Genomic DNA, 26,554 nt, shown 5'->3' with positions numbered 1-26,554 from the left:
ATACTTCAAAATATCGGATGGTGACATGCTAATACTTGTTCTCTATGTTGATGACTTGTTGATAACAAGAGAAGATCACCTCATTGCAAAATGCAAACAAGATCTTGTGGCTGAATTCGATATGAAAGGTCTAGGTCTACTGCACTATTTTCTGGGCCTAGAAGTATGGCAAAAGGAGAATTATATTTTCCTAAATCAAGGAAAATACACCACTGATATCCTGACCAGATTTGGTATGATGGATTGTAAACCTCTCTCCATTCCAATGGAAACAAATCTTCATAAGCTCAAAAGTGAAGCAGGAGATTCAGAACCTACAGATCCTACATACTATAGACAAATTATTAGATCTCTCATGTACCTGATAAACACTCGCCTTGATATTTGTTACGCTACCAATGTGTTAAGTCACTTCATGTGCGAACCTAAGAAGATTCACCTAATGGCAGCTAAGCATATTCTGAGATACTTGCGTGGCACTATTGGACTTGGCCTGAAATATAAAAATGTTGAGATACAACTCCAAGGGTATTATGATTCTGACTGGGCAGGCAGTTCCATTGATCATAAAAGTACAACGGGGTGTTGTTTTAGTCTTGGATCAGCTATGATATCTTGGTTTAGCATAAAACAGTCAGCAGTTGCTCAGAGTTCCACTGAAGCCGAATATATGGCTGCCTCCATGGGAGCACGTGAGGCAGTATGGTTAAGGAAATTGCTGGTTGGACTATTTGGGAAACCCCTAGACCCCACTGTGATTCACTGTGATAATCAAAGCTGCATCAAACTTTCTATAAATCCAGTCTTTCATAATCGATCCAAGCATATAGAAATCCCATACCATTACATAAGAGATATGGTAGACAGAGATGTTATCAAATTGACCTACATCAGCACTGAAGAGCAAAGTGCCGACATATTCACCAAACCTCTTGCAAAATTGAAAGTGGAATACTTTAGAGGTAAACTTGGTATGACTAAATTATAATGGAAATTTCTGATATTAATATGATTCATATGTAATTTGATATATTCATGAATATCTTGGATGCAATATTACATGTATGTGCTATCAAATGAAAGGTGACGATCTTTCATGTGATGTAAGTGTAAGATCGCTATTGTAAGGTGACGACTTTCACAATTACCTGATCTGTTGTCAAGATTGACTACATTAAGTTGCTGTCCCGGAATGTGCCGGAAATCTTGATACTAAATATTTCTATGATGAGTTATTGAATTGTTATCATTAAATGGTTGTTCCGAAATATGTCCGAAATTATGATAACAATCATATCATGATTGACTACATTAATCTGTTGTCCCGGAATGTGTCAGATATCATGATAATAAAATTATTTCACCTATGATAATGACAATGTGACAATTGTCACTAGAATCAAGATTGTAATCTGATAAGACTTCAAGTAGTTGTTGTCCCAGAGTGCTGGATATCAGATAATCCATATCTCCCTGAGATATGAAGTATTTCACTAGTAAGTGTTACTGAGTGAATGATCATGTCAAATGAATGTGTATATCTAGAAGGTTGTTCCTTAAAACTCAATTATGAAATTCAATCATCTTTTGCTAAGAGGGAGTGTTAAGGATATAGCTTCATTCGGGTTGAAGCAATCTATATATACGTACATATATATATATATATATATATTACTTTATCTAAGAAGAATCCCGATAACTATCGGGTCGAATTAGTTAGTGAGCCCGAGCACCATCATTGTTAACTAATGAACATCAGCGGTAAACAAGGGACAAAGGGTCATGTCCCCGTAGGGTCATGACTCTACGTGACATAAGCCACGTAGAAGTCATGCCCCTACGTGGACATGACTCTCCATCCTTATATATGCAAAGGCGTCGACAACTTGCTAGTAATTGGAATCAATAACGATGGCAATCTCATGACCCAGCAAGCTATCGACATTATCGTAGAAGATTAATATAACAGAGTTATATAGATATGCAGTGGAGGAAAACATATTCATTGCAGTGATCTCATTAAAGTCCATCCTTCCTAAATATTATCAAATTGTTATCTTCTCTATCTATGGTCCAGACTCCTTAACACTCCGCACGAAATCTAGGGCCATCCTTAGAATTTCGAAGGCATTGGATAGGAAGAAAAACGTTTTCAAAAAAAGTTCGAATATTTGCTTTCCTGGCCTTTGACCTGGCTCGGGGTTTCTTTGGGTATTTTGACGACTTACAGAGGATGCTAGCAACAATGATTTTGCATAGTTGGGACCTCCTCTCTCTCACGCGGGGAGACCAGACTAAAATGGGGGTCCCCTACGAAGCAAGGGGTGTGTGTGCAATACGCACAACAGTACGACCTCCTTCCTACTTGCCCTTACAAGGTACTCCTCACATACAGCCTTCTCTAGCTTTCGTCCATCCATGTACGACTCTTTGTATTTGGCCGCATATGGTCTCCTCTATATGGATCTTCTACCTATCTTGTGTGTAGTCCTTTTCTCAGTCCCCTATGACTCAACCATGTATGGCTCCCCAATGTTGCATTGGCCCATGTGTCAACTTACGTACGGATTTCCCTTCCCTCATCCGTACGGCTCACCTCCACTCCCATACGGCTTCCTCCAACTTCTCATACGGCCTAACCACATACAATTCCCTCGAGCCTATCCTCGTACATAATGTTCGGGCTTGGCCTGTGTTCAAACTTTCCACTTCCTCAATTTCACCAATTTGTAGCATGTTCCATCAGGGTGGAAGATTTTGTAGTCCTCCATTTGTCAATGGAATAATTCGTTCAGAGAACTTGTTTCATCCTCCCAGCAGTCTTCAAATTCCATTACCCCTTTGTCATTCCGTTCCATCATTTTCCTTCCTTACCCGGTACTCCACTCTCAATCTTCGAACTCCAAGTCTGAAGATGCCAATTCTTCACTCACCACCTGATTCCTCAGGTCAATGACATACTTCCTGCCCTTACTCTCAATTGAGAGTGTGTTTCGCTTCCAATTATGATTTGCCTTGGTAGTAATCAACCATCCCCTCTCGAAGAGTGCATCGTACGCCTTCTTTTGCAACGAGATTACTATGAAGTCCAAGAAAAATTGATGTGTCCCCATCATTACTTTTTGTGCCATCCATGTTCCCAACGGCTTGATGCCATGTTGGTCAACACCTACTAAGTGGAAGGTTGGTGGCCAAAGTGTCGGGTTCCCAAAACATTTCCAAGTTCCTCCTCTTGTGGCTTAAATTGTTTCTAGATGACTATGTTGTCACTAACTGTGTTGGTAATTGCCATTCTCAGTTGTGGTATAGTTTGAAGAAGGTCTACCACCTTGATGGGTACGGTTGTCTGTAGCACCTGCCAAACCATGTTCTTATTGACTCTCGCAATGACAAACTTGCAATTCCATTGCAAGTTATTCGTTCCTTCACCAACACTTGTTCTACTTTTGCTCTGGCTTCTCAGAGTCGTTGCTTTTTCATACAAGGGTCCAAGTACACTGCCTTCTTCGTCTGTGATCTTGTGATTGCCAGAACTGCCTCATCTTGTTCTGCCAAGTCCAGCATATTAATACCCTTTTGCTTCGGGCAATTGATGTCTTCATGATTCCCCGATCCACACCATTTGGACAATAATTGTATGTTGTCTATCTTATTCCAACAGTCTCTTGCAAAGTGTCCCCATTCACTACATTGTCGGCACTGTATGATAGGACATCCTCTGGAGTTGCACTGTATTTGATTTCGCCCTCTTTAATTCCCATAACCATTTGGCGATACATTTTGTGGTTTCGATGGGCTAGACTCTCCCTGTGTGAAGAGTACTTGTGTACTTCTAGTCTTCAAATTGTATGGGCACTCCTTGATTGGTTGACCCATCACTTGGCAATTCTCACAAAACATCTTTTTAAGACAACTACCTTTCGTTTGCCCCTCAATTTTGTACTCAGTACACCATAGTTCATTACTTTCTTTATTGGTTCCTTTCTCGGACTTCAATTCTTTCACCATTCTCAACATATCCTATCGAAGGGCCTAAACCATTTTGGATTCTTCATCACTACTACCTTCGATGCTCTCATCATCATCGCCTTCCTCTTCCCTTGGGAGGATGTTTTGTTTTCACTCTCGACGTCCATCACCCAATTGTAAGCATCGGCATACAAGGACGAAGGCACTACTTTCATCTTCTTGTGCAATGAGAGGATGAATCCCTCAATGAACCACCTCTTCTTCAACCCGTCGACTAGATGGTTCTCCATCTTGTTTAGCAGTTCTTTGAGCCTATGATTGTATGCTCGCACATTCTCGTTCTTCCCTTGCCTAGTGTTGTAAATTTCTGCAATAATTTCATTGTCGTCTCTCTGCAATTTAAACTCTTCCTGAAATGCCTTCTTCAATTCGTTCCATGATGAGTTGTATTGAGCCACTAGGTCTATATACCAGTCGATGGTGATTCCCTGTAGGGTGGCAGGGAATTCCTTCAACTAGTAATCCTGGTCGTCCTAACCATTCGCCTTCCATATTGTTATGCAAGTCTTGCAATGGTGTACGGGATCCTCCAATTTGTCCCCTATAAATTCAGGGAGTTTCTACTTCTTCTGGGTGTACATTGTTTTCACTTGGAAGGTACCGTGTGTATTCAACTAGATTGGACTGCCTCGCTCTCGCTCGCGTTCCTGTGCCTCTCTTGGACTCTTCACCACGTGCGAGCTCTCCACACGTCCACCTTCTACGTCTTCTACACCTTGGTCACCTTCTTCGTTTCTATACTCTCTCCTCCCCAAAGTCTTCAGCTCAAGCCTTCTTATTCTCGATTCCTCAGGGAGGGACAAGTTCCCAATACGATGCAAATTGGTTTCTCGTCTACTTATTCCCTTGTGTGTCGAACTTGGGTGGACTATTCCAATTGCTACGTTGCGGTGCTTTCCCCACAATCTCGTCCATGCACACGTCCTCTACATATCCACCTCCAACATCCCCAACACTTCGAGTACTTCCAAGCTTTGACTCATCCCTATGCTCCCTTCACCCAAGGGTCGACAGTCGAAATCCTCCAAATCTCGGTTCCCCTAAGATGGATAGACAACAAAATATGTCTCTGAGTTCAGGATTTCCCTCTTCGTACTCATCAAATGTCGACTATATAAACGGATGGTCTAATCCTCCAACCGGGTTTTCCTCGAATGTTTCTCATAATCTTCTTCTTCGTTCTCTTTGTTCTACAATCCTTAAAGATCACCTAATTGCTTGGTCTTAACCACCCTGTGGCCTCTTTTCACCTGTATTGGGGTCTAAGGGCATGAATCACTCAAGGCTAACCCAATTTCTTTTAAGGCAACGACACCAAAATGTTTGCTGCTATATCTAATAAATTAAATACAGGAAATAATAATATACATGACAATGCATACCAGACACAGCAATAAAATATATCTTTATTCACACATGAAATTATTACAAAGAAGAAGACCAGAGATGGTTGTCTAAGTATTACAATTGATTCGGCTATATCCTACTACCTTCCTTGGCAGTACACAACATATTTAAAGGACCTAACAGTTGCCAGGAGGAACACAACCGTCGACCAACCAACACATTAACTACCCGAGAGTGACAACGCACTTAATACAAACAATTAATACATTGGCAGATAACAAATATTATCAAACATAAAAATAGGCATTTTATGCCGACTACAATGGTCTATACATAATACAAATTCTTTTAGCAACAAGCAGTGCCTCCATTTCTTGAAAGCTTGGATTATGGCATAAAATTCCTAATCATAAACTAAATAATTCTTTCTTGCATCATTCAACTTCTTATTGGAATAAGCTATAGGTTTATCTTCTTGGCTTGATACTACTCCAATTGCCTTTCCACTTGCATTACAATCAAGCTGAAATACTTTGTCAAAATCTGGTAATGCTAACTCTGGTTACTGAATTACCTTCTTCTTTAGCAATTAAAAGCTTCTATTTGCTCTCGATGTCCATTTAAATTCCTTCTTGTTGTTTCTCATGGTCACAATTAATTGTGCACAAACAGCACTAAAATCTCTAATTAACTTCATGTAGAAACTCACCAAACCATGAAAACATCTTACGTCTCCAATATTATTGGTGTAACTATAGACTATTCAACAATTGTACTTGTCTTTTCTAGATCCATTTTCACACCTTTAGTTGAAATTACAAACCATGTGCATACCAATTCTAACTTCATGAAACTCCACTTTATTTTCCGCAATATTAATCTGATATGCTCTAGATTTTCTTCCTTAATCTTACTAAAAATCAAAATACCATCCAAATATACAATCACAAACATATACAAATATTTCTTCAACACATCACTTATCAACCTCTAACATGTACCGGGTATGTTAGTCAACCCAAAGGGCATAACCAATCACTCATGCAATCCTTCATTTGTCTTAAATGCATGTAATGTCCCCTTTTAATGTGGCCTTAGAAATAATTAAATGAAGAAAATTAAGTTGTTAAAAAATAAATAAATTTAATGGTGAAGACCCTGCAGTGTGACAGCAAGTCACGAGCCCTGTTGATATGGCGGTCACGAGTTCAAAAGTCGTGCCTTTCATCCCACAAGCACCCCCGACAAGGCACACACTCGTAGCATGGAGACACAGATGATGACGTGGAGGGAACCGCTGGTAGATGTGGTGTGCGATGGACAGGAGTTATAAGGAGAGGGCACTGACATCATGGAGAGATAAGGAGATAATTGTGCGCGGTGATGGAGAGATAAGGTGACGCCTCCATGCAGTGACGGAGAGATAAGGTTTCACTTGCGGGAGGTAGAGGAAATATAAGGGTGAGCTGCCATGCACGTGCAACGGAGTGATAAGGTGGAGATGCCATGCGTGCACAATGGTAAAAAACATCTCTGAGGATAAGGTCCCTCAAAAATGTGGCCTCACTAGTTCATAGCTCTAGTCAAAAGCATTAATGGCTTTGGCCCCTTACCGATAAAAAATAAATAAATAAATAAATTTAATGACAGCTAATTTTAATTATTTGATAAGGTCATAAAAATAATTAATTAATTAAATATTGAATAATCCTAAGCTTTTTGGGATTATTTCTATTTAATTAATTAACTATTGAAACATGATTGTTTAATAAAGTGACTTATTTTATGTTTAACAAAAAAATATAAGAGGATAACTTAATTAGGGGGAAAATGAAATAAAAGAAATATTATAAGTCACTTATGAGAAGTTTATCATTTACAAGTGCTTTTTATAATTTATATTCCAGAAAGTTTCAGGAGAGCTTTATAAGAAGACTTGAGAGCTCATTTTCATTATTCTAGATATTTTTATAAAAGCATCTTGTCAAAAGGATCAACCAGGTTCATTCTTCAGCCCAAAATGAAAACACTTGGGAGATCGGTTGTTTGGATGAAAACCCAATCAGCCTATTGGGTGAAATTCATCTCAAAATTCACAATTGGACTTCAATGGCAAAATTTGTGAAGTCTTTATTATTAGACAAATTTTAGAACCTTGGAATAATTGCAGCAATTTATTATTCAGAAATTTTGATCAAGGTTATTTTCAAAATAAAACATTTTAAGAGGAAGAATTAAGATTTGGTACAATAGATTAAATATTATTGCAGTATCTTATTGCTTGGCGATTAAACTATTAAGGCAATATTTGGTGTATTAACCTCCGCAATTGGTTTAAATTATTGATGGTGTGTATTGCTGGGGTACTAAATATTATTACTTCCATCAATTGCATATTGGATGAGTTTAATAATTAATTGGAGGCATGCCTTGATCGTCAAAGGCGAATGGCTTTTTGCTGGGCATGTATTTCTTCTTATGCTCGATTTGTTTCATATGGAATTTTGACACACTCTCCCTTTTGAACAGCTATATATTTTGTCTTGGCTTAATGTTTATGAGGTAGCTGATTTAAAATTTGAATTTTATATCCTATGAGTAATCGACTTAAATGAATGACTTGAAAGGGGGCGATTAATAGAAATATTGCTGCTGAAGATTATATTGGCATGAAACAGGAACTGTTGGAGCTAGGCGTGAAGAACATATAGCACCAAGTGTGACCACCTTGAAGGAGTTCGTGGAACAGATTCGGCCCTATCCCAAGCCAAGATAGCTTATAGGGGGTGTTTGGGAGTTTAGTTTCAGCCATGGGTCTGTGCAAAGGGACATAAGCACAGTTAGCAGGTCTTTAATGATCACTGGTGTATATTCATTCCAATATGACAGTTGTGAACAGTGATCTGTTTTGATTCTAATTTGATGTTCGTAAGGAGTTGCTGGAATCCTATATTACTCTTAGCTTAAATTCTTAATCTGAAGACTTCCTCATTAAAGGAGTTCCAAAATATGCTGTGTAAAGGTCAGTGGTCTGTTTTGCTAACCTAATTTCTGTAGCAGATTTATTCTGATATTATCTATGTAATCAGAAATATAACAGCAGCCAACACTGGCCACTTACTCCTTATGAAATGTTGTTAATGCTGTATGAAGTTATTAAAATACTGCAACAGCAACTCTATTCATTATTGTATGTCATTAATGGAATAGAAATTTGTAAACCATTTCATTTTATGCACTACCAAATTGATACAAAACATTTCAATCTGAAGATTCTGAACACAGTCTGTAAACACATTATTTATCATTCCTAGAAGTTTACCAACTGTTTGACAAAATGTACATGAAGGAAAAATCAAAAGAATTGGTGTAAATCAGAGAGGGGCTTTTACAATGCAGTCTTCCATTCATCTTCCTCTCTAATTTTGGTCTGATGCCAATCACTCTTCTAATCAATCTTGGTAAAATATTTTGCTCCTCTCAAACAATACAGCATGTTAATCATCATTGGCAATGGGAATCTATGCATTATACTTTATAGTGATATTGTTTATTGCTTTGGAGTTTGTACACATCCTCCATTCAACATCTTTCTTGGGTATTGTGGCACAGGTACTGCACATGGGCTCAAACTCTCCTTAATCAAACCTTTCTTCAATGGATCCTACACTTGTCTATTTAATTTTGCATTCTCTATCGGTGTCATTCTATGTGCCATCTTATTTGCTAAAATTGCTCCTTGAATTAGATCCATATGGTGACTAATACTCCTTACTAGTCACCACATGGATCTAGTTATCTTGCAGCTATGCATCTTCTTTCTGTTTCTAGTAGCTTGTAAATACAAACATGAATTTAGTTCACTTTCATGCTCAGAATGTTGTTCATGCTCTCGAAGCTCCTCAAACCCAACAGAACACATATATTCCTATTACAAAAGTTCCATCCTCTTCAACTGTTGCAAATAATCTTTCGCAGAACCTTTATAATTGCTATGAAATCTTTCCAAAGCACCTGTGTAGCTGTTGTGCGATCTTTCCACAACACTTGTGTAACTGTTGCAATTATCTTTCTGTAGCAACTATACAGCTGTTGCAAATGTCTTTCCCAGTAGTCATTTAACTGCTACAACAGCTTTCCATATCAATCATATAACTGTTGCAACTTCTTTCCATAGCAGCTGCAAAACTGCTACAAACATTTTTCGCATAGCTGCTGAAATCAACTTTCAGTAACAATCATTAATTGTTGCAAATGAATTTTCCAAAGCAGTTGTAAAATTGTTGCAGGCAACTTACCCTAGCAACTGCAAGGCTGCTACAGAATGAGTTTTCTCAGCAACAATTATTGCTGTGGTACATCTTTCCCTTCACAAAGTTCACCTTTCCCTGAAACTCCATCTCCTTGTTGTGCCATCCTCAAAAGCGTTTGTTAGTTCTCAACATGACCTTTGCTCAAAGAGGGCTCACTTATGCTGCCCACCTATACCTACAAAACACATTCTTTTGGGTGATGCGGAATTGCACTACATTCAGGATGCTCCTGGATCAGTTGCTTTGAAATGCTCTCCCCAAGGCTCTTATCTCTCCTAAGAGGATAAAGAAGCTAAAACAGTTCCTCCCAAGTGAGCTTTTGAGAGCAATATTGTCATGTCCCCTTTCTAGAGTGGACACCAGAGACGGAGGAGTTGGCCTATCATTGGAGTCTCGTAGGCTATCAGAGGTTGATTGGGACTCATTCATTGCATATAGTGACTGGATTTTGGCTTTACAGCCAGTTTGGAGCAATTCCTAGATTTTAGGGGATATCCCTAGATTTTAGGAGGTCGTGACAGTTGCCAGTCGTGAGGTTATTCATGACCTTTCAGATGGTTTCAGTTTCAGGAGATTTGGGTGTGTTTCCTAGTTTTTGGGAGCATCCCTAGAATTTAGGGATGAGACTACCAATTGATCCATGATTTCCGACATCAGTCACAGACAGGTGACAGGTTCAGTTTCAGGCTTTTGGTGTGTTTCGAGCTTTCTGTAGCTATTTGGGTTATATTTTTAATATATTTAAATATTTCCTAAGTTAGCATTTTAATATTTTAAATAAGGCTATGTCTATAGCCATTTCCGAGTAATAAGGGGTTTTTGGCTTCATCTGGATCCGTATGACCATGTGTTATAGCTCGTTGGAAAGCTCTTGAACTTTTCTAAATGATTTTCACTTGCTAGGGTCCTTTCGGCGCTTGGAGTTATTTTATATTGAAAAAGTGGTGTTTTCTCTATACTTGGGCGCCCAATATTGGGAAATATTACTTTATATTAAAGCGCACTTTTCATATATCTTTAGGGTTCGATTTGGAAGGAAAGAGATATAAGGAGAAGGAAACATAATTTCTCATTATCTTTTACATATTGAAAACTTGTTTGGTGCGATATTGCTCTGGTAGAGCAATTCTTCAATCTGGGACGCAAACCCCATGATTGGTACTGGCTGGGACGTAGCCCTCAGCTATTGATTGGCAGTGGATTCTTTTGGCAGTGGCATTATTGGTCAGAGTGTATGCGCTATTCCTTGTGGAGATTCAGATTGCTTGGTGAGGGTTTCAGCAGGGTGGTTGAATTTCCCAGTTGGGGCATGATTGTTTCAACTTGATGCCACCATTACAGCAGGTACACTTTACGCTGGAAGTGGTGAAGACTTTCATTCAGCCATAGCTGATGTTCTTGGTTTGTGTTCATCATCTACCCTTCAGTTGGTGCCATTATTGGATGTAAGCACATCCCCAGGGCGTAGGGAATAATCTGGATATTATAAATCAGAAATCTGCCTGGTACGATTTGTATCAATTCTGATTTAATTGAATGTTCTTACTTGTTTCAGCTTCCTTCCTTATTTGTTGTTCTTTATTCATTACTTGCTTATAATTTCAAAAAATACAAAAAGAAACCAAACACTCTACAACTTGTCTCTATTCTGTAAGACCATCAACAAAATCACAGGAAAATATAGTTTATTATTTTTAAAATTACAGCAGATCAGCAAGGGGATCCATCAGGGATCTTTCAGTGGTATCAGAGCCTACATCCTGCCAGCCTGTAGGGTTTATGAGAAATTGTCACATCTGGGTACTGGATAAAAAGTTTTGATAATTCATTCCAGCATCTGGGTATTTGATAAAAGGTTTTGATAATTCATATCAACAACTGGGTAGTTGTCAGCCTACACATTTATGCTTACAGTTGACAGCTAGTAAGACAATACGCTAGCCAAAGTCCCAAAATTGTTGAGAACAAACTTTATTTCGACCTCCGGGATCCGTTGGGATATCAGTTTAGTTATAGGTAAATACCATGGCTAGAACTAAAATTGGGCACTCAAAAGTTTCATCTTCTCCAACACGAAAAAGTAGGATGCCTCCTACCAAGATATTTAATGATACAGTTATGAGCAGCTATCATCAATATTGTTCTCTTCCTAAGATGATACGTGAGCTCCTTTCCTTCACACAATTTATGGGTGTACCCGAAGCAGACGAAGATAACTTGGTAGCTACAAGTTCAGATCAGTGGCAAAGAAGGAAAGAAGAATCAAGGGTACAGGAATCATGAATGGACGGAGAACTTTCATTTAGGGGTAATATACCTCTACATAAGAATGTTTTGGTGCCCTCAAGTTCTGATGAGTGGGACAAGAATTTATGTGATGGTTTTGTTAGACATGTGGATTCAACTCAAGGAGACATTAGGACAGCTTTGGATAATGAATTGTCCTCACCTTCCGTGCAGGGGATTTCCCAAGAGGCAACTGATTTAGAGGTTAACAATTCTGATTTTCATGACAGCAGTGAGGTACCTTTGCATCAGCTTGAGGTATCAATGTCTACACTTGTACAAGATGGTGCCAATGGGCTGTCACATGAAGGCAATCAAAATTCGGGTACCAATGATGCTTTGAATGTTGAGAACTCATATCATGATGATTCTGATTTTATAGATCAGACCTTAGAATCCAGCCCAGTATGTTCTCTTAGTAGCATTGGACCCCAGGATCATGAGCCAGTGGGTTGTACGGACACACCAGATGCAGAAGAGAGTGATGATAGTGCATTTTCAGCAGTATCATCATTGACGGATGTGTTCTCAGAGGCACAAAGCAGCAGTACTTTGGATGAGGTTGTATCCATGGCCAAGTGCATACACGATGTTGACTACAGAGAGGTACAAGATACAGATACAACTTCTTTCCACAATGTAGATTTTGAGTTTGTACAGTTACAGGAGAGCCAACATTCTCGGACTCCTCATCACCTTATTGGACAACTCAAGGTTGATGACAGGAGTATAGACACAGTTATTAAGCATTTGGATGTCGCTCGCCAGTTGTTGGCTACACATAGTTGGAGCACCCTCATGATTGATGAGCAAGGCAGCAGTGATTTTTCCTTACCAGAGTTTCATGCTCTTTATGGAGCCATTGGGATACTGAAGCATGAGTATTTACAGTTAGTGGCTGATCGAGGTTATCTCCTTCAGAGGGATTTTATTAGTTATGGTGTTTTGTTGAGGGAAGAGGAAGTTGCTTTCCTCTCTCAGGAGCTTGAGGCAACTGTTGTTGCATGGGAGGATACCCAGTTGTCCCTTCAGGAAGCGAACTCCAGATTGTAGGAGCTTTCTGATAGATTGAGAGTGGCACAGACATCATCAGCGATAGATACAGTACAGTGTTCTACTGTGACACTGCGAGATTCACCAAAGAGTTGTGATTTGACTCACGATATTACTCCATCATTGTTTTCACAGGCGACTAGCAGTTTGTCAGCTGGTTGGGAGTATGATACTCCTGTTGACTTGTTTCCTTCTCTGGAAAGCAAATCTTCTTTTACACCTCTTACAGTTGACGAGGGAAACCAGTATGTTTCACCACAGAGCCACGGTGCTCAATTGAGGTGTATTTTGGATTTTGGATCTCAGACATATGAGTTGTCTTCGGATTCATGGTTTGAGAGCAATGGGAGTGATGATGAGTTTGATGGACAAGATTATGACACAGAGCCATTGAGTGAGCCTATGAGAGTCCATTTAGATTACCTCGCGAGGAGTGCACTTCATTTCTCTTTTAGTCCGATTGTAGATGATTGGATGGCTCGCAGATGTGAGTTGGTTCGGGACTTATACTATCCGTGTTGCGATAGTGCTCTCCCATCTTCAGAGGATAGAGTTATTGATTGCAGGCACCCGATCCATTAGTTTGGGATGGATTGTTTGCGGGATCAGCAAACAATCAACCGTTTTGATGAGCAACGACCGTGAGAGTTTTTCATCTCCTTGACACAAAGACTTCATCCAGGACCATGGGGGAAGGATGATGCATGGATTAGCAGGTGTGTTGTTGTGGATGGTTATCACAGGTGTGAGAGTTTCACAGTGGCTGTAGAGAGACACGGTATCAAGGATGCCTCTTACTATCATTGTCTCTTCATGACAGATGGATGTGGATTTAGTTTTATTTGGGATCCAGGTGTTGATTCATTTGATACAACATCTTATAGGGATTATAGTATGTTGCTCCAAATATTAAGATTATATGGCACTTATATCAAAGGAGAGCAGCAGGAGCAGTTTATGTCCTACAGGTGGTTTGTGTGGGATCACGGTATAGACATGTGTGGTACCTTTCTTTCGTGGATCCTACATGGGTTGCTTCACTTCAGATGTATAGATGTAGTCGTGGGTGTACAGTGGTTGTTGACACTTGGACGGTATGTTCGAAATTTCACAAGGATGGAGCTGGAGTTTACCCACTATCCATCTCAGTTTATCGAGCAAAGTGGGACGACAATTGATCCACAGGTTGATTGTCATCAAATAGCTAACGTGGATGAGTTATGTGATGTTACTCCTAGTGAGTACTTTGAGCCAGTTGATGTGGCAGTTTCACCTGATTCTCTAGACAGGGTGATTGTTTCATTGCTGGTTGGTGATTACATATTTTTAGATGCCAGCCCGGACAGTGATGATTTTAGTCAATATTATATATTGTCTAGTGAGTTGGCATTAGATCTTCCGGCACATCAACAGCAGTGTGTGGTAGTTGTGTGTCAATTGTGTCAGATGGGGTCAGATCACAGAGGGTCTTCCATGGATTGGCATTCATTGGATGTTATGACGGATGTTATGCATGTTGGTGATCACAGACACACTAGTGATCTTGGCATTTATGGATATTTGATCTATGGAGATGATATAGTTTTCCATTGTTCACTTGAGGTATTCAGCAGGAGCTATGCTTCACTCTGGGACCCAGGCAATGTTGATTTGACAGCACAGGTGCTTCAGCGTTTTGAGGAGCCATTCCAGACCGAGGTATTGCATGTTGTTTATATCAGAGATGAGCAGCAGTTACATGCAATGGTTTGTTTACGTCTTATTTGGGATGGTGGAGGATTGGTGTTTTAGTTGCTTGTGGGCAAGCGACTCCGAGAGAGGAGGATTGTCATGTCCCCTTTCTAGAGTGGACATCAGATACGGAGGAGTTGGCCTATCATTGGAGTCTCGTAGGCTAGCAGAGGTTGATTGGGACTCATTCAGTGCATATAGTGACTGGATTTTGGCTTTATAGGCAGTTTGAAGCCAGTTTGCAGCAGTTCCTAGATTTTAGGGGATATCCCTAAATTTTAGGAGGTCGTGACAGTTGCCAGTCATGAGGTTATCCATGACCTTTTAGATGGTTTCAGTTTCAGGAGATTTGGGTGTGTTTCCTAGTTTCTAGGAGCATCCCTAGATTTTAGGGATGAGACTGCCAGTTGATCCATGATTTCCGACATCAATCACAGACAGGTGACAGGTTCAGTTTCAGGCTTTTGGTGTGTTTCGAGCTTTCTGTAGCTATTTGGGTTATATATTTTTAATATATTTAAATATTTCCTAAGTTAGCGTTTTAATATTTTAAATAAGGCTGTCTATAGCTATTTCAGAGTAATAAGGGGTTTTTGGCTTCATCTGGATCCGTATGCCCATGTGTTATAACTCGTTGGAAAGGTCTTGAACTTTTCTAAATGATTTTCACTTGCCAGGGTCCTTTTGGCGCTTGGAGTTATTTTATATTGAAAAAGTGGTGTTTTCTCTATACTTGGGCCACCAATATTGGGAAATATTACTTTATATTAAATCGCACTTTTCATATATCTTTAGGGTTCGATTTGGAAGGAAAGAGATATAAGGAGAAAGAAACCTAATTTCTCATTATCTTTTACATATTGAAAACTTGTTTGGTGCGATATTGCTCTGGTAGAGCAATTCTTCAATCTAGGACGCAAACCCCATAATTGGTATTGGCTGGGACGTAGCCCTCAGCTATTTATTGGCAGTGGATTCTTTTGGCAGTGGCATTATTGGTCAGAGTGTATACGCTATTCCTTGTGGAGATTCAGATTGCTTGGTGAGGGTTTCAACAGGGTGGTTGAATTTCCCAGCTGGGGCGTGATTGTTTCAGCTTGATGCCACCATTACAGCAGGTACACTTTATGCTGGAAGTGGTGAAGACTTTCATTCAGCCATAGCTGATGTTCTTGGTTTGTGTTCATCATCTACCCTTCAGTTGGCGCCATTATTGGATGTAAGCACATCCCCAGGGCGTAGGGAATAATCTGGATATTATAAATTAGAAATCTGCCTGGTAAAATTTGTATCAATTCTGATTTAATTGAATGTTCTTACTTGTTTCAGCTTCCTTCCTTATTTGCTGTTCTTTATTCATTACTTGCTTATATATTCAAAAAATACAAAAAGAAACCAAACATTCTGCAACTTCTCTCGATTCTGTAAGACCATCAGCAAAATCACAAGAAAATATAGTTTATTATTTTAAAAATTACAGCAGATCAGCAAGGGGAACCATCAGGGATCTTTCAAATATCATTAGGAGTAGGACAATATATATTTGGCACCTTAAAAGAAATGGGAGAAGAGAAGCCATTAATTTCATAGCAAATCGAATCCTATCCTACTAAAATGAGCTTACACCAACCAAAAATGGGAGCTGAAAGAGGGAGTACTCCATGCAAAATAGAATAAAATACTAAGTATTCCATCCTCTCCTGAACAAAGACCTCTCAGATGCTAAACTATGTTATCAAACAAGACAACTTCAAGGTTCTAATAGTAAGGTCTTGACTTTATATTGTGGATCGATTCAATGTGTTGATGTGATTTTGCTAAAATCACAAGGGGACTTACATTTTACTTGAACTTGCTGGAACTTAGACTTCAACTTTGACTTGGAAACTAAAGATAAAAAGGATAAAGATTTAGAGAGACTACACTACTCCTAAGATCAATGATGACAATGAATGTTACTTAAATAGACAAATTCCCTCAAATCAAGCCTTGCTTCGCCATGATGACAACAACTACACAAGACTAATGCAATCTTCTAAGGAAATGGAAGATTTTCACATTGCAAATACATCACTCAAATACCCAATGCTAGTGCAACTTGAACAAGTATCCAGAATCGAACTTAGCACGATAACAAGGTTCAAGCTAACTTTACAATGTAGCTTACAATCAGCAAACTACAAAAATTATGAACCGAGGAATTCATCACAATATCTTCATAAGCAACCACCATGATCAATGAGCTTTATCTAATTTGAGGATATAACAAGACACCATGCAATATTTAGAAGAAACACCACTATCCACCATAAATTCAATGAAAAGAATATTTATTTACAAGCTTTGGCAACAATTTCTGCCTTCTCCTCCTACTTTACTTGTAGCTACTTGCTATCTAATGTCTATTGATCAACTATTCTCTATTAACTAGCCACTATTAACCTTTATAAATGAGGAGAGCAAGCCTTTTATAGACTTCCCTTTACAAATGAATGGCCAGGATCAAATCCAAATCAATGGCCAAGATTACATGAGAAAACCCTCTATTAACTAGCCACTATTAACCTTTACAAATGAGGAGAGCAAGCCTTTTATAGACTTCCCTTTACAAATGAATGGCCAAGATCAAATCCAAATCAATGGCCAAGATTACATGAGAAAACCCTAATTAGGGTTAGTTACAACTAGCTTTGCATTACATTTAATGCTTGACCAATGATAAAATTACATTTTAGGGCACATGTCAAACATTGAATTCTAACCAATAGGAATCAAGGTTAGGTAAGATAAACAATATTTGATGAATTGACATGTGTCACTTGCTCCACTCTTGGATGCATCAAGTTCAATGTATCTAGATGTGTTGAACCCTTTGAGTTGGATGATGGAAGTGAGTTGTTGCCACCTCAGCATGTACATCTCTTTGATCATCACAAGTGTTTGTGGTCGAGCAATATCTCTTAATACTCAACATTTCAAATTGCTCCATGTGATGATAGTGGGAGATATTCCTAAATCGCATCATCTTATCTGACTCAATCACTTTCACCTATCCTTCATCATACCTCGAAATTCTTCTCTTTCATGATGTGTTTAACCTTTCAACCTTGGAATCCTTCACCTTGGAATGTATACCTAGTCTTGGAATTTCCTTGATGTACTGGCTGTGATCTTGGATTTCCAAAGGAAATTCAAGATTGTTGTAACATTTCTTTCATCATTATTGCGATGTCTTCATATATCTAAGCTCTTGATCTTGTATGCTCATTGTTGTCTTCTTCATCTTTCATTCATTACCACCTATTGTCATCTTGGAGCCGATCCTCATTCTCTATGCCAGTGAATCTCGACCCCTTCACCATTGTTTACTCCAATATCCAATACATTAAGTACTGGAAATAATAATACAAATGATAATGCATACCAGACATAGCAGTAAAATATATCTTTATTCGCACATGCAATTATTATAAAGAAGACGACCAGATATGGTCAGCCAAGGATTACACTATATTCGACTATATCATACTACTTTCCTTGGCGGTACACGACACATTCAAAAGACTCGACGATTGTCGGGAGGAACACAACTGTCAACCAAATGACACATTAACTACTCGAGAGTGACAACTCACTTAATACAAACAATTAATGGATTGGCAAACAACAAATATTATCAAACATAACAGTAGGCATTTTATGCTGACTGCATCATCCCCCCAAAAAGAAAAAAGTCGTCTTCCAGACGACAAGTATAGATCAAGTAATATCCAGAAAGACTAATGACAAGAGTGTAAGCAATGACTTGTACTAGACAACCCCAATTTGTAGTGTACTTGCCAAATCAATGGGGGTTTGGGGGCAACGCCCCCAACGGGGTCAAGGGGCAGCACCCCTCGCAAGGTCCTGGGGCACCCAAATTAAGGCCTTTGGAACCACACGAAACTCCATGGCACACATCATTTTCTGATTTTTTGAGATGCCAAAAACATTGTTGATGAAGCCAACCATCTTGCTGAGTCTTGCATCCGATCATGAGCTGTACCTCTTCATTGACTACGCTTCCTTGAACCTTGACCTCTGCAAGCTGCTGAGATGTCCTTCCTCACCATCATTCAATCATCCCGTGTTCTCTACTTGCAATCTGCTGTTTGCTGATGAAATTATTTCTGGATGTTCCTCCTCTCCCTTGCTTAAGTGTTGTGGAGAATTTTCCTTCTTTGTTGCAATGTTTCCATGAAATGCTTGCAGGCTGCTCCTTCACCCTCTTCCTTAGTCACCTGCAAAACAAACAAGGATAGCATCAAACACATATGATATAGACAGATTTGACCAACCCTCAATCTAATATGCATCCTCAAATGATGGTAAAATGGTGACTTGATCTCTAATTTCCATGTCTGGTTTTGTAATGTTTTGAGGCCTGATTTGAGTTTCTGATTTGAACTGCTTCCTCTTGCTTGATGGAAAACGCTGTGATATTAGATTGAATTGTCCTCTCCTTCACTGAAGTCGCCCTACAACTTGATTGAATTGTCTTTGCCCTGATAGAGATTGCTGCAATTGATCTGTTCATGAACCGAATTTTTTTGAGATGATCAAATGAAATGATCATCTGTCCTCTTTATAAGCATTTTATCCCTTGATGGTTTACATCCCTAGGAAGCTGACTTGTTTATCAGCTTTTAATTAAATCCATCGCTTAATGTGTTTTTAGGTCTCCTTGCTGATCGCACTCGCACCTCACCTTGGTTGTAGATTTTAGAAGGGCGTGGATTCTTGCTGATCGTGGATTTTCACAATCCATGGACAAACTTACTTACCTCCCTCCAAGTTATTGATTGCATTGATCACTTCATCATATCATGAACTCACTTCACTTGGCGCTCATTTACTCAAACATATGGATGTTGCACTTACCTTTACTAGATCATGGATTCTCTCAACCCATGGATAAACTGCCACCATCCACCTCCAAGTTGTGGAATTATCATGTTCGTGGATTTTAGAGGGTCGTGGATTTTGGTTAGGCGTGGATTTTAGCAAGTGGAGGATAGTCATCATCATCATTAAAGCTTGCAAACTCCAACACTTAGTCAATTAATTTGCCTTCATCATGTTGTTGATCTTCATTTTCCAAGTCAAAGATTAAGTGAGCTCATTGTTTCTCCTTCATTTCATGGATCAATCTTGCCATTTTCATGCTTGAGTCGTGGATTTTAGCACCTTATAGATGTGCTCAAGTCATAGATTCATCATCATCATCAAGATTTTTTCATTCAACCTACCTCAAGACAAGCTTAGCATCAGTCATCAAGACTTAGGGATAGCACAACTCCTACTCATCATTATTGCCTTCAAAGATCTTCAAGACATGGAATCCCTTAGTTCGTGGATTTTAGCAGCTCAAGGACAAACTTGCTCACTTACCCTCTTAGGTAGTGGATTTAGCAAGGTTGTAGATTTTGAGGTGTGGATTTTCATGAGTCGTGGATTTTTATGACTCATGGACAAACATGTTGATTGCCACCTCAATTTGATTGCTTCATCATTTGCTCAAGTTGATCGCCATAATGCCTTTGCTTGCACACTTAGAGGATTCAATGATGGATTCACCTTTCGCTGCCTTCACTTAGCATCATCTTCAAGGCTACCAAGGTTGTGGATTTTGGTGAGTCAAGGACAACTTACTTCAACTTCTTCACTCATTGACTTCACCAAGTGTAAAGTAACTTCTTCACAAGGTTGACTTGGTGTTTTCTTTCTTTCCATTATCACTTAGACCTTGAATCATCTTCATCAAGCCCTCTATCTTAGTTGATTGATCGTCGCCTCCTAATTGTGGATTCAAAGAACAAACACTGAATTTCATCATCTTCACTTACATTGACCAAGTGAACATCCTAAGTCATGGATTTTGGCATGCCAAGTAAAAGAATCACTACCCCACCTCATGGTTGTGGATTCCACCAAGTCATCGATTTTGGGAGGTCGTGGATTTCTCCACCTTATGTAATTTTTATTTCCATCCACACTCATAATTTCTTTGACATCCACTCTTCATCCACCTAGGTCTGATTGATTCTTGCCTCCTCATCCTGCCTTTGGGTGCCCCACTTGCTTGACTATTCTTCTATCTTGAGACCCATACCTCAACTCGACTTAGAAGCTACATTGTGAAGCCTCATTCACCTATCACCTAAGCACTTAGAGCTGCAAAGACTCCAAGTCAATCCAAAGGGAGACATGTCTGCTACTAGACCGCCTAACTTGAACACATCCTAATGGCAAGACATTGCATCCCCTCACAAGCAAGAGGTAAAAAATACCAAAATTATTCCAAAACTAGACAACTAAGCTAAAACAACTACACTATCAAGCAAAAAGTGGGGGTCCCTATTTGCAATGGGGCGATGTGTGAAAACATCACGACATGATGAAGAAAATGGCCTTTTGAAGGGAAGAGGGAAGAGAGCATGAAGGAAGACAACCTATTAAAACAAATAATGCAAACAAGATCAACTTGGTGGCATTTCTTGAAGAACACAAGATGCCACTGAGAGGGAGGGGTGAATCAGTGGTTATCAATATTTTCAACCTTTTAAACTTGACTGTGTACCAGTTAGCAGTTCAAACACTAAGTGAATATACCGGTGAGATAAGGGAAGAGATCAAGATGCAAGCACACACAAGGATACATCACATAACACCGGATATACGAGGAAAACCCAATATGGGAAAAACCTCGGTGAGAAATGTTGTTGGAGTCTACTTCTCCAATCCAGCCTCGCAATAAACAATTGTATTACAACGTTTATGGCACCAACCCAAGGAGCACCAACCCCTACACCAAGCACCAACTCAGTGATATACAATGAAGTATAAACCTATTACAATGAAAGCACCTTGTTACAAATGGACTTTGTAACACCTCCAATGAATACTCTCTACCGGTCTTTCTCTTCTCAATCTTATTGCTTCTATTCTCTGTCGGTCCTTTGCCTTTCCTTACTTCTATTCTCTATCAATTCTCTAATCACTTTGACCCTCTGCTACTTGTCACCACTGGTACTCTGCTCACCCACTCTGAGTCTTCTGCTACTCAGCCTCTGTCGTGTCTGACCTCTTCTCACTCTCTCTCTGCTATCCTTTGCTCATTGTTGCTACCTTACCAATTCAGACTCTACCGATTGGATAAACTGTCAAACCATGCACTTGGTTACCGATTACTCTGCTTACCGGTTAAACCCTTCTTGCCAGTTCTTTCTTCAAGCACTCAGTCACTTCAATGTTCTTCAATGAACTCTATGACTGATTAACTCTCTGATGCACACTCACCCTCACTCTGGTTCGACACTACTGCATCTGGCAACATCAATCCTCTTCAATCTTCTGTCTGCGTATTTATAGCCAAGTTTTCCTGCCAAAACAAAGAATCAAATCTTGGCACGCAAGGGTTTGCTTCACCGACTCAATCCGTATCAGATCACATCGGATCTCTTCTCTGAGATTGTCAACCTGCAACAAATCACCCATCACCGCCAATCTCGCTGCTTCCAATACACGTTTGCTATATTTAGCAAACACGGGCTCTGCTTCTGTCAATCACATTAAATGAACCAGCAGCTTCCTTCTCCAGATCAACAGGATGATCAGATATCTTGCTTCGATCAACTCACCAAGAGTCATCCTTTAATCTGCATCGAGCCGCAACCCTCTGCAACTGATCCGTGATTTTCGAGGTCGACATTAAATGCAGACTCAGTCGGCAACTATCTTACTGACTCATTCTTCATCGACCACTACACGTTAGCCACTTGGATCCTACGTGTCAACTCTGTTGACATCCACCTCAGTCCACTTTGTCAGTTCAGGCAAAAGCACTAACAAAAAAAAACACTACTAGTTCATCTTACCTTACCGCTTACACTAACCGGTTAACCTTCTTTCTGACTCTTCTCCTTGTCTCTTCTAGTTAGTGGAAATATTTTTTGCTCATTTCTGGTCAACCATGAGAGGTGATTTAATCTTGGTGGAGCCCAATAACTATATTTCTCTAAAAAAATGACTACAAAATTTGGCCTATTTTTTGAGGATGGGTATTTAGTTTCCTGCCATGATGACTTAGACAGTTCCCGGTTCAGAGTTCATCACTTCACTACGCACATCTCCATCTGATGAGAGCCCTTCACTTTGTCTCATATCAGTCAAATATTAGTGTGCTCTCCAGTTCACCAAACTTGATGCGGTTTCAATCACAGACACATGCCAATGTTATGAGCATATAATCCGAAAAGCAACATCTGAATCCTCTCCAATTGTTTGTACCGGTTGCTTGATCCCGCTTTATTCCTGTTTACCGATTGACAGTACTCCTGCCTGCATACCGGTAACACCCATGCGAGCATCATGCCAACAATCTTCAACTGTCACCAACTGTGGTAACACCAATCTCCATCTACATCCCGGTTGCACTCTTTGTTTGCAATGCTAACATTTTCCTTCTCCATCATTAGTCCGGACCTTATCTCAACCGATTTGCCAAAGTGGCAAACACATAACTTCTTATCCATCCTTTTCTGTCCCCGTAGCTCATCATGCCTTCTCTTGTTGATTTGGTGCATGTCTCTGATTTCATATACACTCATGTTCCACTTGGGTCATCCGGTATAGGCCTTCAATCACCTGCCTTTAACTCCTTTGATTGTCTTATCTCGGAGGGTTATGATGCATTCCATGCATGTTGTGAGATAAGCTAAGCATTACCACTAACCGGTGGGAGTAGATAGACAGTTGCACTCAACCTGCCAATCAACTGGGGAGAGTGGATCCTTGTCACCTGTTGGCCAATAACTGATGTGAACCAGTTGTCATTACATTTGCTCAATCTGCTCCCGACATTGCACTAATATGACTTCCCTGTTTGAGCAGACACATCTTCAATCAGACATATACCCGGTTGAGCACACTCTTTGTCAGTCTTCTCTTCATCCTGTGACACCAACTTCATCCGGTGGGAGTCCTACTGAATGTCATCAATCAAACTGCATACCGGTTGTTTGCCCTTCTTCATTAGTTCAACCTTGCTTTCTTGCCAGTCACATGCTTACCGGTTGGCAACAACACACTGCCAACACATTACTTACCAGTTGACATACCATACCGGTCTCCGATACTTACTCACCGGTCAACATTCCATACTTACCGGTGACATGCTATACTGGTTGACATCAATGACAACACAATGCCAACATTTCTTGCATCTAAATGGTAGGTTTCAAAGTCAAGTTCTTGAATGAGGATGCAAGAAGATGTTTGGATGTCTCTATTAGCTCACACCTAGAAGAATAGGTTTGAAATTTTTTCCATTCTAAAATTTTCCCATGGTGAAGCAAGGTTCCTAGGCTAAATCCAATAGCTTTCAAACTTTCATATATCTAATAAATTGAAGGAAAACCATAAAGCCTTATCCCGACATGGGCCAAAGAGCTTTTGGAAGGATCAAAATGTGACATCCATGTCCACAGCATGTTTTCTCTATCAGAAAACCATCGACCTTCTCTAAAGGTTACCTCTCAATCAACTTCCAAAGTGAAGGAGAACATGAAGTAACCCTCGAGGAGAAAACAGATTTCTATGGCACCAAATTTTGACCAACTGATCTCAATGCATGAGGAAAATCATTGTGACATAGCCACTTACAATCCACTTTACCAATCACTGCCACGAGGAAAAAATGTGTATAATCCTCAGAAAAGCATTTTTCATTAACCTCTATCATCTTGGGGCTAGGATCAACTGTAGTGCGCACAAAGAAGGGGAACAATTACTGAACAGGGATCTAGATGCAAGGAGGAGCTCAAGGGCAAGTGGAGGATGGACTCATTATCTAGGAGATTGATGGATAAATGGGCTTGCCAAACTTCTATGCTTCACAAGCCCAAGGCCACCCTATTTGCCTCAAACCTGTGGAAGTCCAAATCAAACAAGGAGCAACTATGGCAGCATCCGGACCGGCAGACATCTGAATCAAAATATTGCCAAAACTTAATATTTTTAAAGCACAGTGCATTCCATCGAAAGAGATTTTGCTTTCTAAAGGGCTTAGGGCCACCAGTGATAAATAACACTTTCTGCTTGTCCTTGATAGGATCTGTGCTGCGAAACTGATTTTCCTGCAGAGATTTTTCATACTTGCCCGAAGTTTTTCATTTCCTTCCCAGCCTCCTTTCTTTTCAGTTTATTATTTATATGCATGTAATTGTTAATTAATTAGTGTTCCATTTGTACTGCAATATTTTTTTGTGATTTTGTAGACTGCAATGATTTGAAATATTCTTCACTGTTTTGCAGTTACTATTTAGTTGTAGGCACCACCTAATAGGACCTTAAAAGAAATCAGTTACTTAGAATATCTATTTACTGTTCTATCTATGAGCTACCACTTATTGATCACCAGTATGCAATTTTGTAATTTTCCTTATCTTAATATAAATAGTTCATTCTTTTGATAAAAAAGAAGATGAAACTACAGATCTCATGGCAGTCTGCAGAGTTCTTTTCAAACCCATATGCTACTTGCCTACACATAATTAGATGCTTACAATATCACAAATGCAGATATGATCACCTAGGGTGATTCAAACATTCATAGAGGAAACTGTTCAAACTTATTACTAAATTGGGCTGTCATCTAATATTCTCAATACCATGGAAGAAAGAACAAGCAGGGCAATTAAAATTTCTATGAGAACAAATAAATAGTATAAGTCTAAAGACCAAAACTAGTTAGAAAGTGATACATGAAATAGCTGGACTCCAAGCACACCGTAGGCAAGTGGCAAAGTGGACTTCATGTAAGGAACCAAAAGCTGCAAATCAGGTGGCTCTGTGGCTTCTGGATTTGTAAAATATTGGGCAACCTCAGGTGGAAGTCTTTGTAGCTGGAAACAATTAATACCTCATCAGAAACTCTGAAATATTTGTAAATATGTCAAAATTCAATATTCTTCACAAAAGAACTATATAATTATCTTACAGACATAGAGCTTGAGAAATATTGCAATAGACTATTTCTTTAAACAGTACAGCATACCTGAGAAGCAAGTCCCAATTCAACACATGAGCCTGCAGTAAGAAGAAACAATATGAAAGCAACAACATATTGCCACAAAGATGTAGGTCTTGGTTCAGAAACTTCCTTACGAAGCAAACCAAAACTAACTCGAGGACCACCTCGTGGATCTGAACCTTCTGAATTGGGCTCTTCTACCATGAAAAGATTGTATTTATTACCAGCAACTTCCCTCAGTTGTCTTTGGAGCTTAGCAAATACTTCTTCCCTCTGGCCTCTTAAATTTCCTAGAAATAGAACTCCCTCACCAAGATCCCCAAAAGGTTCTTCTCCAGTAACCCAAAAAGTTGTATAACCAAAAAGCTTTTCCTTTATTAATTTTACATCTGATGGGTCTACTTTCTCGGGTCCAAGGAGCTCCATCAACTTGAATGCATCAACTTGAAAATTTTTTGGTGTTGAACCCAAAGGAGGAGTACTTGATGACTGCATTAGAAACAATAAGGCAATAATCATTGTGTATGAATATCTCTGCCATGGACATCTATAACATAAAGACACCTTAAAAGATTAAAAGATGCATCATTAACAAAAATGAAACTAAATAATGTTCAATTTGTCATGTCCCCTTTTCAAAAATAAAACTTACTGTTTACAGTAGGCCAGTTTGTCCAAAGTTAGTAAGTCAAGTCCTGCGAATAATTTGGGAAATAATGTTCTA

The 26,554-nt window shown here is 39.4% G+C and overlaps 1 protein-coding gene across 3 annotated transcripts in view; it reads right to left on the bottom strand.

Annotated features, from left to right (window-relative positions):
• Positions 1–26,554, bottom strand: part of LOC131036825 (probable zinc metalloprotease EGY1, chloroplastic) — a 179,358-nt gene that overhangs the window by 133,189 nt on the left and 19,615 nt on the right. For all 3 annotated transcript variants that reach the window (XM_057968817.2, XM_057968816.2, XM_057968815.2), the window contains exons 2-3: positions 25,855–26,319; positions 25,562–25,702 (exon numbers count right to left, since the gene is read on the bottom strand). In XM_057968817.2, coding sequence (XP_057824800.2) covers positions 25,562–25,702; positions 25,855–26,319 — 606 coding nt within the window. The remainder of the gene's footprint in view (positions 1–25,561; positions 25,703–25,854; positions 26,320–26,554) is intronic.

Source organism: Cryptomeria japonica, chromosome 3 (assembly GCF_030272615.1).
Source record: "Cryptomeria japonica chromosome 3, Sugi_1.0, whole genome shotgun sequence".
Classification (NCBI taxonomy): domain Eukaryota; kingdom Viridiplantae; phylum Streptophyta; class Pinopsida; order Cupressales; family Cupressaceae; genus Cryptomeria; species Cryptomeria japonica.
The sequence above is the reverse complement of the archived record's forward strand: the minus strand, read 5'-3'. Positions and strand labels throughout refer to the sequence as shown.